Raw genomic sequence first — 17,110 nt, 5'->3', positions numbered from 1 at the left:
CTCCAGGTCTGTTTGTGATGAGGAAACAACGTGATAACATAGATTCAGCGTCATTTTTGATCAAGTTGTATCTAGATTAGAGCTTACGACATTATACACTGTCATTTTGGTTGTTGCACGCACATATTTTGACACGAGGGACCTATGTAAAGACTTGTGAACTCTGTCTTGCTGTGGTAAAGAGCTCCTTTTGAGTCTGTAGACCCAGCTGAACCGTATGGTGCAGGTCCTTCACTCCAATTTATGGATTTATTAGGTCACAGCAATAAGATATATATTTTTGAGATAACTGTGTTCGAAATTGTACAGTTTGAGAATAAAGTTGTAGGTTCTAAATGAGTACACTCCATGTGATAATACTGTAGTGCCTTGGTAGAGGTGTGCAGGCTTCATGTTGCTTTTTAAAAATTATTATTATTATTATTATTATCGCATTTTGTCACTACACAGAACTGATCTTCTTAATTATCTTGAACTTGAACAGATACTTTTGGTCCAGTCTCAGTGAGTTGTGTGTTTTTGGTGTTATGACTACGTGCCTCTAGTGCTGTGGGGGGTGGCCTCAGGCTGTCATTAAACCTAATTCACACTGGATCAACAATGTAGGTTTATAGACGAATCGGATTATGGAGACACCCCTCTCTGCTGCACCCCCACCTCACATCCCTGGCCCTCGTCCCCCTCTATTGTAAACGGGGGAGCTGGAACCGTCTGTCTGTCATCGCCTGCCTCTTTGTTCGCTGTGCCTCTCATCTCTCCAAGCGCAGGGGAGGAAAAAGGGGGCGAGTCGAGCACCTTGCGCCCTGCGTCTCCGTGCGTCTCTTCCGATTCGCCACATAAACTGTATCGGAGGATGAACGCCGCTGCTGCGTGAGGAGGAGAGAGGAGGAGAAGAAGAAGAAGCGAGGAAGCAGCGTAAAGTGCGCTCAAACCCGGTCACTCGCCTCGTGTCTTCCCTCAAAGTGGTTTTTCTGTTGCGTTTGTGGATCTGGCGCCCCTCTCCTCTGCGTCCCTGCACCTTCTTACCGACTATTTGGCTCTTTCACATTCCTAAGGACAGGATCGTTGCACAGGCTGCACCTCGTGTCATCAAAAAGGTATGCAAAGGTTAAAATAAACATAAGGTAAACCGTTCTGGATTTATTTATTTTTTCCTGAGAATGACCATGCATGGAATAAATTATTTCATGGTAAATCCTTTTTTTTTAAACTGTTCACTGATCAGTTCTCAATCAGATACAGTACAGCCATAAAAGCCAAGCAGTTGAGACGCACACAAATCGCACTCGTTCAGGGTTTGCGTGAATTATTTACAGGTCGAAGCTTTTAATATTGGTCTGTATTTACGAGCCGTGCCAACGACATACATAAAACATCAGCTCACAAAGTAACCTTGTTAGTGTGTCCGGTGTCCACGCGTCTTTACATGTTGCCATATGGAGAAGTTTCCTGTGTAAATTCCTTTGGGGCTCTCTGTCATCCAGGTCAAGACTGTATTATTAAATGGTTATGCAGGAAACATCTGGACATATGGGTTTTTGCTTCTGAAATATGTCCTGGTGCTTCTGTGTAATTGTTTTCTATAGCCTACACCAAAAGAAGGAACATAGTAGGGTTTTTGTCCTGGGATATTTTGACAGATGTTGAGAAAATCATATGGAGAACATGTGTCGCCGAGTTTATAAAAATGGGATTTGGGCATGAAATGAAAGGTATGCACTGTGGCAGTTGTATCTTTTGAGAAACTTTTAAAGCAATAACAGTTAGGAGTGATTAATTAGTCCATGCAGGTGAATAATTCTTGGTGCATTGATGAGAAGTAAACAGACTGGCGTTTACAAATCACACAGAATACTTTGGGTCACCTTGACAAATGAACCGTATTGTCTGAGGAGATGGGAGCCTCAGCTGCTGTGAAAAAGAGACCCGTTTCTGTTTTCATTTAGTGCTGGGCTTTTCAGAAGTTTAAGTCCTTTTTTCTTCTCTGGCCTTGTGAACGAGTCCACCCCCGACTGTGTGTCAGCTCCATAAAACAGGCTAAGGTTAACTAAGCAACACCTCGCATAGATGAGAAACTGTGGAATGAATATAGTGAGAAATTAGGTTAGGAGACCAGCAGAAAGTTTGCACCATGCATTTTTCATGGCACTCTGATGTGTGTCCAAGCTTGTGCAAGCCTGAGAAATGCACTTTGGTCTCCTCGTGTATGTAGATAGTGGGGCAGGGGGTAGAGATGCTAAAAAAGAGTAGGATAGCTGGCTTGCTAGTGCTCTCAATCTGTCTCGCTGTTGTCTATCATGGCTTTGAGCTGTCTGCAATCCTAGCAGTCAGTTTGTGTGTCAGGGGAAAGACTGGCCAAGAGTAATGTGAGACGCTACAGATGGAAGAAGCACTGCAGGGCTGGATTTAGTTGAGTAGTTTTCATTGTCTAGTGATGTTTTTATTTGGCCTTGAAAAAAAAGTGAAAACACTCTGCAAATTATTCTAACTCTGGAATTATGCTAAATATATTATTTGACCACATTAGTGTAAAGTAAAAGAGTAAACAGTACCACATAACATTGACTAAGTTTTCATTTATCTTTGACTACATGTTTAGTAACAATAACCATCTATTCTCTTTCCTGTTTGCTTTGGACTGAGTCTTGTGGAGGGAGGGTTTTATACTGTATATATTGACGATATACAGCCAGTGTTAAGGTTAGAGATATACTTCATTGAACTTGTAATTAAATTTCACTTGACCCATCATTCAATGACACCGGGGCAATCATTCAGGAACTGTGGGCAGCCGCAGTGCGGCCCTCAGCCAAACCCTTTCTAGAGCTGGAGCACCTCCAGTGAAAGGTCAGCCTTAGAATCAAACCCAGGACTTCCCTGCTGTGAGACTACAGACTGCTCCTGCCTTGTTTGCTTTGGGCTGAAATTATGCACAAAAGGACAGAAATGTTACCTCATTACCTTCTTTAGAGATAAACATGTGTTTCTTTTACATTTTTTTTTTTATTGTTTATTAACTTCAGTTTTCTTAACACCTTCAGATCCTAGAGTAAACAGCAATATACAGCCCCTTTCTAATTGATACCAAAAAACCTTTTTCTTTGTTTAATTGCGCTGATGCATGGACTGGTAGAATCTATACCATTAAAAGAACATGAAGGCTGAGTGCATCACTGGGTCAAATAAAATGTACCGCAGGTACTTTGTGGATTCAGGGGGTGAGTAATGGTAGACAAAAATAGAAGGAAAGCCGAGGCACTCTGATTTACAATAAAAGTCCTTTATTGGTATTGGCAGAATCTATATATTCCTTTGAAACATCTTTCAGTATTAATGAAAAGATTATTCTCACTAAGGCTTTGACTCTGTTTTGTGCTCTGTGAAAGTGTTTTGTGCAGTATGTGCTTAGGTGATTATGAACCATATTCACTCTAATACACTGCTAATAGCTAACAGAATGGTACTAAATGAATGAAATCAGTCACAGTTCTCACCTATAGTACTTTGGTTTGAACAGAAAAGCTTCACCTTAGACACCACCACCAGCACAGTGTTTTATCCTTAATATTTTCTGGAATAAATGTACAGTGAATAGCAGACTGCAGCAAACGTATAAGGCATTTATTATTGTAATTCAAAGACTGAGAACAAGCATAGGAAAGAAAAGTTAGACCACTGTAGCTGTACTTTAAACTTTAGGCTGCTTTTACATTCACAAGAAGGCTAACAATAGAGTTTCAACTGTCCACACTTTTCAGCACCGGACAGCTCCCAAATCTCCATGAACTTATATATGTTAAATAAATAGCACTTGTGGTAGTATTTCTGAAGCTGTAGAAGTTGAGATGAAATCCAGAACTCTCTCTCTCTCTCTCTGTCTCCTGGGAATATTGAGGTGCTCATTGCCTAAGTCACTGGCCAAACTCAAAACGGATTGGACAGATACAGCTATCCATCAAGTTCAGTGTTCAGCCTGGGAGGGACTAAGCCAGACCCCAAACCAATGAAAATGAGTTTACATGAGACCAGGGTAGAACGGCACTGCAACACAAAGGGGAAGGTCTCCCCTCTTTGTCTCTGACCGGGGGACTCTTTAAGGTTGACGACTGATTCGACACAAACCCTCATTCCCGTTTGTTAAGTGGAAGCCATTTTAGATGAATGGCCTTTACTCAATATATTTTAATCAAATCAAAATTGTGTCTTGAATTGACGTCATTATCAAACCGCAAAGGCTGCAGTTATTTAGGTATGGGAATGTGTTGTACTTATGATCTCGACCTGTGCAAGCATGTTCTAAAATTCATGGGATTTCTATTAATTCGTATCAGTTTAGTTGAGTTTGGAGTTGTTTACAATGTGCACTCTGAACAGAATCATACTTTATTTATAACATATAGCTTCTCGCAAATCCAAGTACTTATCAGAAACTGTGTAATTCATTTTTTGTTTTTGTTTTTTTGCTAAATCCTGCAGTCCTAGCATCTATATGCCTGTAACTAAGGTTGTGTTAATCTGAAGGACAAGTTGCCTAGTTGATATTCAGCGTACTCAGCACATCATTAAAGATGAGGAATTCTTGGATAAAGTCCCCCCAGCGCAGTTTTGTTTGCGTCCATAATCCAATTCCATTTACAGATGCAAATTTCTCAGTGTCTATTTTGGGAGAGACGGTCAATCTGCAGCCGGCGTCAATGAGGAATGATGAAATGTGAGGTCTTTAATGTAGTTAAAACTGTGGCTCCGGATGCACCTGAGCTGTTATTGGTTTTGTTACTCAGAATAACCCCATACCTCTCACCTTTGACCCCTGCTTTTCACAGCTGGTGTAGCGACCATTTAGACGACCCAGCAACCTCAGCATGTCATTTATATTCGACCTTTGGCCTTTCAATCAATACATCTTTCTCTAGCTGTATACTTAAACAAACACATTGTTTTAATACAAGTGTTTTAATCAGCACTGAACATAATGGAGAGATTGAGTTTGCAAAGCAGTTTAAATAATGATGCTCGTTACAATTGCGTCTGGAATAAACTCATGCAATTATTTTTCCTGTGATTATTTTTTACTTATAATGCAGTGTATATGTTTTCATTTTTGTACATTGATGAAAAAGTGTATAGTTTTCACTTTAGTTATTCACTTTAGTATGTCAAATTTGTGAACCGCAGCATCGCTCAGTTAGAAAACCCAGAAAGGTTCATTTTTAAAGAACAAATCATTAAACCACTGAGCGTTAAGTAAGGTAACAAAGAACAGACAATTTCATGTTAATGATCTAGAAATTGTGATGGTAATTGTTTTACCATATAGATTGGGGTCTTTTCTGTGTGTATTTAACTTCATGTTGAAGCCAGAGAGAAAACATGTATAGTTAATTTACTAAATATTTAAGTTTATTTGCACATAGCCGTGTTTCTGCTGTCTTTGAGCACTAACTGAATGTCAGGCTATGACTTTGCTTTGGTGCTGTCTCCAATACACTACTATAATAGGCTACATTTGTTAGCCAACTATCCTCTCTTACAGCTGCTGTTTTTAGACTTAAGAAAGAAAATAATCTTGCTATTTACAAAAATAGCATACAGAACAAGACTCTTTTTCTTTCATTCTTCGCAAGTCACACAAACTCAGTGAAGCCGCCTGTGTTATTTGATCCTTTGTGATGCCTTACAGAAATGAATAATGCCTGATTCCAAAGCTGCTTTGTGCTGCACAGCCCGGCTACTATTTCCTTAAAGATATCTGTTACAATCCTTTGCTCTTACCTGTACATTGTGGCACTATCATGTGGTAACAATAGCACCAATATCTTTTTCTAAACATTATCAGCATGTAAAAGTGGACTCTTAGTAGCTAGCCTTTTTATTCCTGAACTCTTGAGGTTTTGCACCAATCACATTTGTGTTATTATATGCAACCTTCTCTTTACCTTAACTTGTCTATCAAACATCCAGACTGATTGATGACCTTGTATTCACAGGCTGCAGCACAGAAACCATTCGTACCACTCTTAGTCCGTTATGCAGTCGGTCTGAATAACCCCTGTTGTCCGGGTGCCCAGTGGAATCAATAGTGTCAGTGTGAGAACAGAAGAGTGCGGTGTTTCTTGTGAGAGGCGGCATCTTTCCATCCTCTTCACATCTGACGGAGCGGCCAAAACTGCATGAGTCATGAGCCACTCTGAGATTGTAGTCACCACAGAACAGCGGTCATATCTGCAAAGGGGAGTGCACAAAGAAATAACTACTACTGTTGTGTTATGTTATGATATAAAACATTCAGCTCAAAGGAAACTGACGCATCCTCTGAAAAGGCTGTTGGCGAAGCACTGATCTGCTGGCACTGAGCTGTGATGGTCATGGCAGTGCAGTGAGTTGAGCATGAGCTGATGAGCAGTGAGTGAGGATAGGCTGAGCGAGCAGTGTAGGCTCCCAGGTGAAGCTTGTGCAGGTGAGGGAAGTACCTTTACATCCTGGACCTTTTGCTCCACTACAACATATAAAGTTTTACATAGCCACCTTCAAGACACTCAAAGCACTTTACATCAAGGGACCACTCACCCATTTACGCACACATTCATACTCCAGTGTATGCAGACACTGAGGTTGAAGTGGGTTAAGTGTCTTGCCCAAGGATGCAAAACAGCATTCATCTGCGAAAAAGCTGGAATCACACCGCCAATCTGTGGATCAGTGGATCTGTTTGCTCAGTCATCAACCTTTGGATCAGAGGACGAACACTATCATTCACATATGTTCTGTGACCATCACCATATACCTGGCCCGACTGAACACCTTTATGTTTTATTTTCACCCACTTGGCCTAAAGTTGTTGAATTACCCTCTCACACATGGTTAATTTCAATCACAGCAGGAGCCTGCACCAGAGGAGATTCAAGTCGCCTTCACGATGTGTTTAGTGTCGAGCTGTAATGTGGTACATCCAACCTCATCTGTTTACTTTCTTTACTTCTGTCACTGCGTCACGGATGTCCACAATGAGCCGTGAATGTGGCCTATTCAAGCAACACAGTGAAGATGTGTCAAATGGACTCAGACATTGATGTCCAGTGAAGCATTTGAGGGACTTGTGGCTCTTTTCTGTTCAGACTGTGTGGGGGGCATACATGACGAGGCATGTCTTGTCTTGAACAAAAGCTACCACTGGTTAGTATGCGGCTGATGTTCCGGGATGGTGACTGAAGAGTGCTGTAAAGACCCCCTGGTTAAACGTTGAAAGAGTGCTGTCCCGTACACAGATAGTATGTGTCCACAGGCTGCGCTCTGTATTCGGCCTGTGTACTCTGTGGCAGCTGGGCCTCTTCCAGTCCCAGGATCAGCCCCTGCCTACGACTGGGCAAACTCCTCAGTGTCATGACCCTCTCCAGGCCTTTAGAAATCTGTGCACCCGCGCTCCCAGTCCAACGCCCCGACCCCAATCTGTCAGGGCCCATCACAGGTCCTAACCCCTGTTTAGAGATGTGTGCTGGAGCAGTGCCACACCTACACCACTACCCTCTCCATGGACTCACCGCTGAAGCACGCCTCAGATTGTTGTTCACTATAGTTTGTTTAGTGTGTTTTTTATCAGAAAATGTTTTGTAAGGTCGAGGTCTAACTGAGCTTCCTCATGCTCCGGAGAGAAAGCCACCTTTATTCCTTTGATTTATAAAGGCTAGTTACGCAATCTTTTTTTCAGTGTCAGAGATGCTGTTGGCATGAGCTGCTGTTACCTTGGTGAATGCTAAGGGGCTGTTTTCCTTGATAAATTATTTATTTTATGTAACCAAAAATCCAGACAGACCAGATAAAGTTTAATTACTCACCAGCTTCCTCCCATTCCCAAAGTTTTCCAACCATCTTTCAGGGCTTGGAAAGGAAATGATTTGTCATTTGATTTAAATTGTCAGAATTCTTTTAAATCTGTCCAGCGTGGAGCATGTATGTCCCTTTCTCTTATAACTGAGCCATAAAATAACATTTTCTTATCATTTTGGTCTCCATTTTAGCCTGACTTCAGACTGATATATGTGATACCACACTTTTTCATTTTTTTTTATTTTTTATTTTGCTAGTAATGCATTTTTAAACCTCAAAATGTCCTGTAAGTATAAATTTCCACCACTGAACTGAACAAACACTATTTTGCCAGTTGCCAAGTGGGATTTGTCAGAGTTTATTTTTTAGTGGTCACTGGATGTCAGCGTTCTTCACTGCAATGAACTGCACAGACCCTGGGCTCTGTTTATCAGAGGACATGTCTTATAGAGGTACGGGTCTCTGAAAAAGGCTTTGACTCTGTTTAAATTGTGTGTAGTTGTTTTAGTTGTCAAAGCTCCAGTCACATATTTAGAGTGATATTTGATCCCTGTGTTGATCCCTGTGTCCTGCTTAGTTCCACTGTCTGTAGACTGACATGGCCCAAAACACGAGCTGTTTCTGCTGTTTATCTGCAAAGTCACACAGCTCTGAGTGCATTGGTCCAAAATCAGGCTAGTTAAAGTTATTTTATGGCTGAAACAAAGAAAAACACATTGGGGTTAAACTGACCACAGAGGAACTTCAACATAACTTTCTTTCATACAACTGTTATTATACAATACATTTTTTTCAAATTTGTATTATTGATAAATGTCAGCAAAATGAACAACTGGCCCAATTTTCAGCCCATTTGATGAATATGTAACCTTTGATTTATTTGATGTATGTTATTTTATAACATTTATTAACATTAATTTGGGGCATTTGTATTTTGTTTATTACTTTGTACTTGTTTTATTAATAAGTAATATTTATTTATATTATGTTTGGGTAAATTACATTTAATGCTGGTTCCTATTGTTGTTGCGGTGCAGCGCTTTTGGGGAGCGCACCGGGAAATGGGGGAGAGTGTGAACGCGCAGAGGGCGCGCACGTGTTGAGTGTTGGTTGTTCAATAAAGAGACGAGCTGTGCACTGTCCTGCCGTGTTGGTGATTTTAGCTAGAAAAACAGCAAGAAAGTCAATAACTCAAATCTAAATGTAACCCACCGTACTCACAGCCTCCAGAGACTGGGGAGACCGATATTTAAGGGTTACAAATATATGACAGAGTTCTGCTGTGACAAAGTTGCTTTTGGGTTCATAAATGACTCCAGGACAACACAAGGGTTAGGATAAAGCGTGTGTTTTCTTTTCCTCCACTTCATACCAGCGCAGGGCCAATAAAACTCTGTCACAGGCGTCTCGCTATTGAGCCGAGAACTGCAGGACCTAAGCCAAATCCTCTGGCAAAGTCAGCAGCTCATTTCTGATGTGTGCGGGCGCTTCCTCACACTGTGCTATTATAGCGGAAGGCAGCAACATCACCTCACTGCACCAAAGATTATGTCCAGAAGCATCAAAAAATCATTCAGTGTGAGATGTAATGGTGATGCTGGTTGTAACATTGTGGTCCCAGCAGTTGATGTAAATAACATAGATTATCTCTTTCAAGTGGAACTTCACAAGAGTGATTTTGTCTTGAAAGATAAGTGATGTAAACTGGAAAAGGGGCAAAGATGGGGATTGGAGTAGTTTGAAGGGAACACAGAATGGGTCAGAGCATCTTTTAAACTTTAGCTCCTGGAAGAATCAACAGTGATCCTGCAGGGAAGAACAGTGGGACACCTGCTCAGAGACAGTGATGCATGTGGGGAGAGAACGCTGGTTGGAATGATACAATGCCACAGAAAATACAAGGTGAACCTTAAAACAGTGTGTTTATGTGTGTCGACAGTATATGATGACTCTATTTGTTATGGACAAGCTTATTTGATTTAACCTGGCTCTCACCAGATTGATACGTGTAAACCTCTGAATGGCGTTCACCTGGAATGGCTCTTGCTGAAAGTGATCGGAACCAATGATTGAGCGTTCAAATAAATACTTCACGTTGATTGGTCAAAGTGTCACAACAGCAAAATAAGCCAAAATATCAAACTTTAGTTAAATCCAGCCTTACCCCATGCACAAAGTGTTTCCCTCTGCATGTTTTCCAAAAACAAAATAGTCCATATTCCTGCTAAAATAGGTTAAAGTACCGAGGCTAAAGCCCTGTGATTGGCTAGTCTGGACCTATCACATGCAAAAGCTTCAGCTGGAGCTTAACAAGACGAATTCTTAAGAGTTTGTGAATTCACAAAAATCACAAGGCAGAGCTAAATTTGGCTTACTGGCAAGGCTATATTTGGCTTTATTTTTATACTCCCTGAGTTTAGCTTATATGATCTTAAAAAGACAAACTTAGGCATACAGAAGTACCTATTGGAAACAGAGGATACAACATATTTCTTCATCTCACGCCAGTCCAAATCTAACCCTTTGCTGCATGTCAAACAAAAAGTACTTTCTGCTTCAGGCATTTCTGTGCAATCCTAAAAATGGATAAAACACATAACTCTAGAGTAGGAAGACAGTACAGTCTATACACTGAAATACTGAGTCTACAAAGTCATGATTTTGCACTTTATATCAATTGTCAGATCATTTTGTCATAGTGCAAAATTGGTGCAATCTAAGCTGAAAGTCGCACTAAAGAGGCCTATTTCCCAGTATTACTTTTAGACACAGTGTTCCAGGACTGACAATAGAGAAAATGCATGTGTTATTTTGAAAATGAGCAGACCAACACGTTCTTATCAAGTACCTCACGTTCAATTGGACCATAATCACAGATTATAAAGACTAAAAACTGGAACTTAACCTTTTTACATGAAACAAAACAACGGCATCAACATAAAGATGCAATTTGTACAAAAGCTTATCTCATCTCTTACAAAGTCTTAAGACATTCGTGCTATCACCCCAAAACAACTTTCTCATTATTGGTTTGCATCTGAATCGTGTTAAAAATAGAGACTGTCCTCATTGCTGCAGATTAAAATGATCCTATTAGAATAGACAAAACTTGGTGTCTAAACATGTGGACTTGTGAGTGGCTTAGATGCACAATTTCTTCAGACTAAGGGGGGATTTGGTGCAAAATACTCACTCATGATGCACTGGTGTAAATATTAGGAGCACCACAGCATTTTCATGTCAGCTGACAGCAAGATAAACTATATAAACTTATGATATACTTTTTATGAATGGATACATATTGTTCATGGTACAGGGAAAGTGGTCACAAACTCCCACATCATTCTTTCATCAGACTTTTGGAAAAGACAACAGTGTCTTTGAGCTGAACAGACTGGAGAGGAGGTTTATTGCTATAACAGATGGCGGTGGCTGTGAGATATATAAACATATTTCAGATACCTAGAGTTGAAATGTATCCTGTGTAATGTTGCATGAGACGTTTATGTGCAATGAAATGTATTTAAATTTCAAGAAGTGCTAAATAAATAAATATTAATGTAATGATCTGATATTTTGAGTTTGAATTGAGACATTTTATTGATCCTGTTGTTAATGTAACTACATGTTGTATATTTTACCATACAAATCCATCCTGATACTCTTTCTATTTCTGATGCATGCAGTTAAGTTTGTGTGTACTTGTATTTGTCTTGTATCTTTCTAAAACTGTGATCTTGTTTGTGTATTTAGGTCCAGAATGTGGCAGACCCGGTTTGCAGCAGGTTACCGTCTCCTTGCGTCTCTACTCCTGATCTGTTTCGACTCGGGTGAGTTTGAGAACGATGAGCCGCCATCTTTCTTGAATTCATTTTCCAAACACAGCGGAGTTTGAGTGAGTGTAAGTGTTATCTGTGAGAGGATGTTTGCTGACATGCTCATAGAGGCCGAGCTGGAACATCTCCAAACCCATTTAAGTTTGCTCAGCCATCTGTTCAATTGTACGTTTTTGCATAAATTCCAACATTTCAAAAATATCAACATCATAAACTTGTATATTTTTATGCACAAGACCTACTGTTAAAGGTCCCATCTGCAGCTGCACAAAGCCCTTTGCTTAATTACATTTTAGCATCGCCATGGAGCACAGTGTATGAACTGACTGCTGGCTTTCAGATAAAACAACATTATTTTGACCAATGATATTTAATATAGATTTATTTTTGTTGTAATATGGTGAGTTATGGAGTCTAATCACCATTAGAAATGATCAGGTTCAACTTTGTGAATTTACTTTTTATATATTTCAACAGGAAAATATGTCTCTTGTCCACATAGACTGTATATTTAAATAGGCATACAGTAGCTAACCTGCTAGCCAGCGTGTTCCAAATAGGAAGTGATCATGGGCGCGCTTCTGGCTCCATTGATTCTGGCTCCATTGATTCTGGCTCCAATTCACACTCTATTGAAAATATTGCCCCTCTCTCCCTAACCACTGCTGTCAGGCTCATCATTTTGGTTTTAAAATTTCCACGCTACATGATTCTGGTATTTGTTTTTGGTTAATAAATCAAGATATAAATATTGATAACAGACCAATGAGGCGTTGTCTTTCTCTAACGTTGTTCAAGCTATGAGACTCGCGGCCGGAAATACGGAACTCAGCTCCTATAAGAGCAGCATATATAACATCACCTCATCGAGCTTCATTTGGCTGGAGCCAACGCTATCGGTAACGTCACACTCCCTTAGTCCACTTTTTATGCAGTCTGCACCTGTCCCCAATTTGGAAGTATGACATTATCACCAGAATCTAAAAATATACAGAATATACCGTTCACCAAATACTTGCAATAGTAGCATTTTGAAATGCTCATTATATAGTAAAAAAAAATCCCTTGGCGACATCTAAACCTGTGTGTCAGCTCCGCACTGATACTGGCTGCTCAAGGGACGGTGGTGTGACAACAGGGTAAGATAGAGAGTGTGAATGACAGCAAGTGTGCTTTCATGTCCCTTGCAGATTTCTGTTCCTCCTTTAGAGCCTTTTCTTCACTTCCATCTGTCAGCACCGTGCTTTAGGCCACACTTGTGATCCAAAAGTCCCCCAATATCCAGCTCCAAATCCCACAGCTTTGTTTGTTTGTGGCTCTGTAAACTGCCGCTAGTGTTTTAGTGCATTGTTTGGACTTTTTTTTTTTTACTGCAGAATAGAATTTGGGGTTTTGTGATTAGGTCTGATTTATCCTGAACTCACATGTGTTCTCAAGAGGACAGTGTTCACTCTAAATGCAGATGAAAGTTTCCATAGGGATTTTGCCAGATTTTTGTGTTAGAACAAAGTTGTTATATAACATTTTAGATACTATATATAGGCTTACACATTTACATTCAATCTGAGTGCGTAGTTTGAACCCTGACAGTGGCAGTTTGTACGTATATATATATATATATATATATATATATATATATATATATATATATATATAGAGAGAGAGAGAGAGAGAGAGAGAGAGAGAGAGAGAGAGAGAGAGAGAGAGAGAAAGAGAGAGAGAGAGATACACCCTCAACACCCTCCGTTTTCTTTCTCTTTACATGTGTCATGGTACAAACCTGTTTTGTTTATACATGTATTATGAGTTTTATTACATTCCTTTGGATGATGGTTAAAATCTACAAAAGAGCCACTTTTGGCTCATAAATCCCTGGGGTCTTGTTCGAGGAGTTGACTTCACTCCTGTGCAAACTGTTACCAAGGTGGCAACAACTCCTTAAACTACCACCACTTACACTGAAACATGCTTCTTACATATAAAACATTATTAATACATTTTATTAATCAAAGTCTTTTCATTTACTCAGGTGCAGTGTCCACAGTGGTAAACATGCGAAGGGTCACTCATCCTACAGTTACGGAGCTGCTGGCAGGAAAAGCTCTGCTGCCCTGTGTGCTCACTCTCCAGCCCAGCTCCAACAGCGATACTCCTCACATCATATGGACTCGAGTCAGGCTGCCAGCAGGTGGCCAAGGGCCCCCCCTGCAGCAGACTGTTCTCTCAGCTAAAGGTATACACCAACAGTGGAATGCAACTTAAGCCAGTCTTTCTCATGTTTTATTTAATTAAATGTAAACATCTTCTTTGGGCCCAAGGTGATGTCATAAAGGTGAACAAGGCTTTCAGTGGCCGTGTCAGACTGCCAGGGTACACTGCCAATCCTCTGAATGCTACCATGGAGATCTCAAGTCTCCGCAGTAACGATTCAGCCACTTACCACTGTCAGGTTGTCAAGGGAGACGCCTATGAGAGAGACAACGTGCCTCTGGTGGTCTCTGGTACGTTCAGCTCATGCAAAAATTCATTGTAAAATCAGCGTTGTTTCAAGATGAAACATTTGTAGTATGAATCCTGCAGATCATTTACTGAGACTGCTCTTAGTATCTATTTAAATGCATCCATAATGCTTTTGAAATGCATCCATAATGCTTTTGTTATTCCTCATCATAATCAATCAAATACCAGATGTGTTCAAGTGTGAAATTCCATCAGACTTAGGATTGGGATGGTCCATTTACAGAGACACTGATTTATTAACTTGGAAAGTCTCACCCACCTCTGTGTGCCTGTGTAGGTGTGGTGTTCCACTACCAGACTCCTGGTACACGTTACGCCTTTTCATTTTCTGAGGCACAACAGGCCTGCCTGGAGAACTCGGCTCATATAGCCAGTGCAGCCCAGCTGTGGGCAGCATATTACGATGGCTTCTCCAGCTGTGCAGCCGGCTGGTTGGAGGATCAGACTGTCCGGTGAGAAGATTGTCCCTCTATGTGCTCTCTGTTATACCTCTGAGTGCACAGCAGGAGAAATATTAGTGTATTATTCTGTTTTGTTTGTCCCTGTCTGTTCTTTGGCCATGCTTTATTGACCACAGTGTCTACAGACCTGTTCAGTGATCTATGTGTTATGTTCCCTGTGGCATATTAAATCAGCTGGTTATTTGTGATGATGAGTAAATAGGGTTGATTTCTCTTGATGACTCCCTGATGTCTTCACAGTTATTCTGTCCAGTCGCCAGAGCTTGGTTGCTATGGACACGAGGAGTACTCGGCTGGAGTGAGGAACTATGGAAAGAGGGATCCAAAGGAGCTGTTTGATGTTTACTGTTTTGCAGAGAAATTTGATGGTGTGTACCATTTTAATTATATGATAAATTAATGCAAATGTTTGCAAAAGTAAACCTAGTAATGAGTAAATATTTTGATTTTATCACCGTATGTGTATCCTCTCCTCCATATATCTTCACCACACTTTTGCAGACAGACAACTTTTTGACAGATTCAAATTTGTTTTTAACTATGGATCATAACTGGACAACTGAGGGCTGACACAGACATATTTACAGTTTAGCAACTTTGAATCTATTGCAATAGCTTTTAGTTTTATACAAACTGAAGTCATATTTCACCTGTCACAGGAATGCTGGCAAATTGAGAGATGTGCTGGAAAGACTGTTATATATGCATAGCTGTATTCAATTGTATTTATTTGACCTTTCTGTGGCAGGTGAGGTGTTCCACTCGTCTGTCCCAGGCCGCCTGTCACTGTCCTCTGCCTCGGATCGCTGCGTGTCACTGGGGGGGCAGCTGGCCACAGTGGGGCAGTTGTACCTGGCATGGAGAGCAGGCCTGGACAGCTGTGCTCCAGGTTGGCTGTCCGATGGCAGTGTGAGGTACCCAGTCAGCTGGCCTCGACCCAACTGTGGAGGGAGCCAACCTGGAGTGCGCACAGTGGCTCCCAATAGCACTATGGACAACAGCACAGCACTGTATGACGCATACTGCTATAGAGGTAAAGCTGTAGTAAAACCACTTACTGGGTTTGACTCTTTTAGTGGATCCATGTGGACACTTAACTGAATGATTTAACACATCATGAGACAAGTATTGATTCTAATTACTTTGCAGAATTCTGCTGAATTCAACTGTTCTGCAGAATACTGTTTGTTTCTGCAGAATAGTATTGTAAAGATCAGCTATGTTTCAGGTAAAGTGAAGGATTCGCGGTCCATTTCCCAGATCTATTCATCTCTGTGGAAGCCCTGGAGTTACCTCACAGGAGCCACTGAAGCTGGGACTCCAAGCCCCGCCGTGACCAGGCAGAACTTTGGCACTAGTCCAGGTAAGAAATGTCATCACAACTTTATCAGGGATGAAAAAGTATCAATAAACACAAGCATTTTAAACTCTAATTTATAGGATCATTAGGCAGCAGTGACATTTCTGCATCATCTAACTGGACTGGATTAGTTGAAATTGAGGATGAGGCAGCACACAATGTTTCAGACGCATGTAAGACTAATTATTTTATATATTTATGTATTGAATGCTTTAGAGACAAAATAATATATTCCATTTTAATTATAGCTTCAGATCCCTGGTCAGAAGAATCGTCCGAGTCTTTTGTTACCCTGCGGATGGTCCCGGGACAGCCTTCATTAGACTGGGGGGAGCTACTGGAGCCCGGGCCAGAGTCAGAGGAGTTCCTTAGACCTCCAGTGAAGCCCACTCCTGCAGAGAAAAAGGTTAGTATCAGAGGTGACGATCGGAACATACTGTAACTTACTATAACATGTCTTCTAATTTGTTAAGGTGATGTCAAAAATAGTGAACTCCATGTGGAAGCCGTGGAATTATTTGTTAGGAGGTGAGGACGGGGCTGAAGTGACAAAAGAGCCAGCAGAGGAAAAGGAAACAAAAGAGATGGAGGATAAATCTAAAGAACCCACTGCATCAACAGGTGAGTTCATTATACTGTGATAGCACTAATCAGGTTGTATTTCTTAGTAACTCCTTTATAACTTAACAGCCAAAAACAAGTCAGTTCCACTAACTGAGTCACACAATCAAAGTTGTTTATCCATGACTAAATATTTCCTATTTATAAATACAAATACTACAAAAACATATTTTAATTACCCAACTCTCAGTGCACATGTATTCAAGAATGCTTGTGAACTGTTCCCAATATCAGTGAATATAAATACCATAGTGTAATGAGCTGATATTTTGTGTTTAGTTCAGAGTTGGCATCTTTTGTTGTACTTGCAGCTGTTAATGTGTTGTTGTCATTGTATGTGACACTTGATTGCTGTGCCGAGAAGTTGATGTGAAGTTTTTATTCGTCAATTACTGGCCTTTTTTGGAGACTGGCTCTAGTGAGTTGAGACTGCTGTTGGTTTGCTCTTGTTTTGGCGTGGCGCTTGTGTTCAGAAAATAAACAACCAG

General features: G+C 40.6%; 1 protein-coding gene across 1 annotated transcript in view; it reads left to right on the top strand.

The window, feature by feature from the left end:
* Nucleotides 1-762: 762 nt before the first annotated feature.
* Nucleotides 763-17,110, top strand: part of LOC117385175 (aggrecan core protein-like) — a 29,686-nt gene continuing 13,338 nt past the window's right edge. Inside the window, exons 1-11 of the mRNA XM_055228392.1 lie at nt 763-1,097; nt 11,578-11,654; nt 13,690-13,893; nt 13,979-14,161; nt 14,458-14,632; nt 14,882-15,009; nt 15,390-15,674; nt 15,870-16,004; nt 16,082-16,174; nt 16,250-16,407; nt 16,475-16,622. Coding sequence (XP_055084367.1) covers nt 11,585-11,654; nt 13,690-13,893; nt 13,979-14,161; nt 14,458-14,632; nt 14,882-15,009; nt 15,390-15,674; nt 15,870-16,004; nt 16,082-16,174; nt 16,250-16,407; nt 16,475-16,622 — 1,579 coding nt within the window. The 5' untranslated portion in view covers nt 763-1,097; nt 11,578-11,584. The remainder of the gene's footprint in view (nt 1,098-11,577; nt 11,655-13,689; nt 13,894-13,978; nt 14,162-14,457; nt 14,633-14,881; nt 15,010-15,389; nt 15,675-15,869; nt 16,005-16,081; nt 16,175-16,249; nt 16,408-16,474; nt 16,623-17,110) is intronic.

The sequence above is a fragment of the Periophthalmus magnuspinnatus genome, chromosome 17, assembly GCF_009829125.3.
Source record: "Periophthalmus magnuspinnatus isolate fPerMag1 chromosome 17, fPerMag1.2.pri, whole genome shotgun sequence".
In the NCBI taxonomy this organism is placed as follows: Eukaryota; Metazoa; Chordata; class Actinopteri; order Gobiiformes; family Gobiidae; genus Periophthalmus; species Periophthalmus magnuspinnatus.
This window is presented reverse-complemented; position numbering and strand designations above follow the sequence as displayed.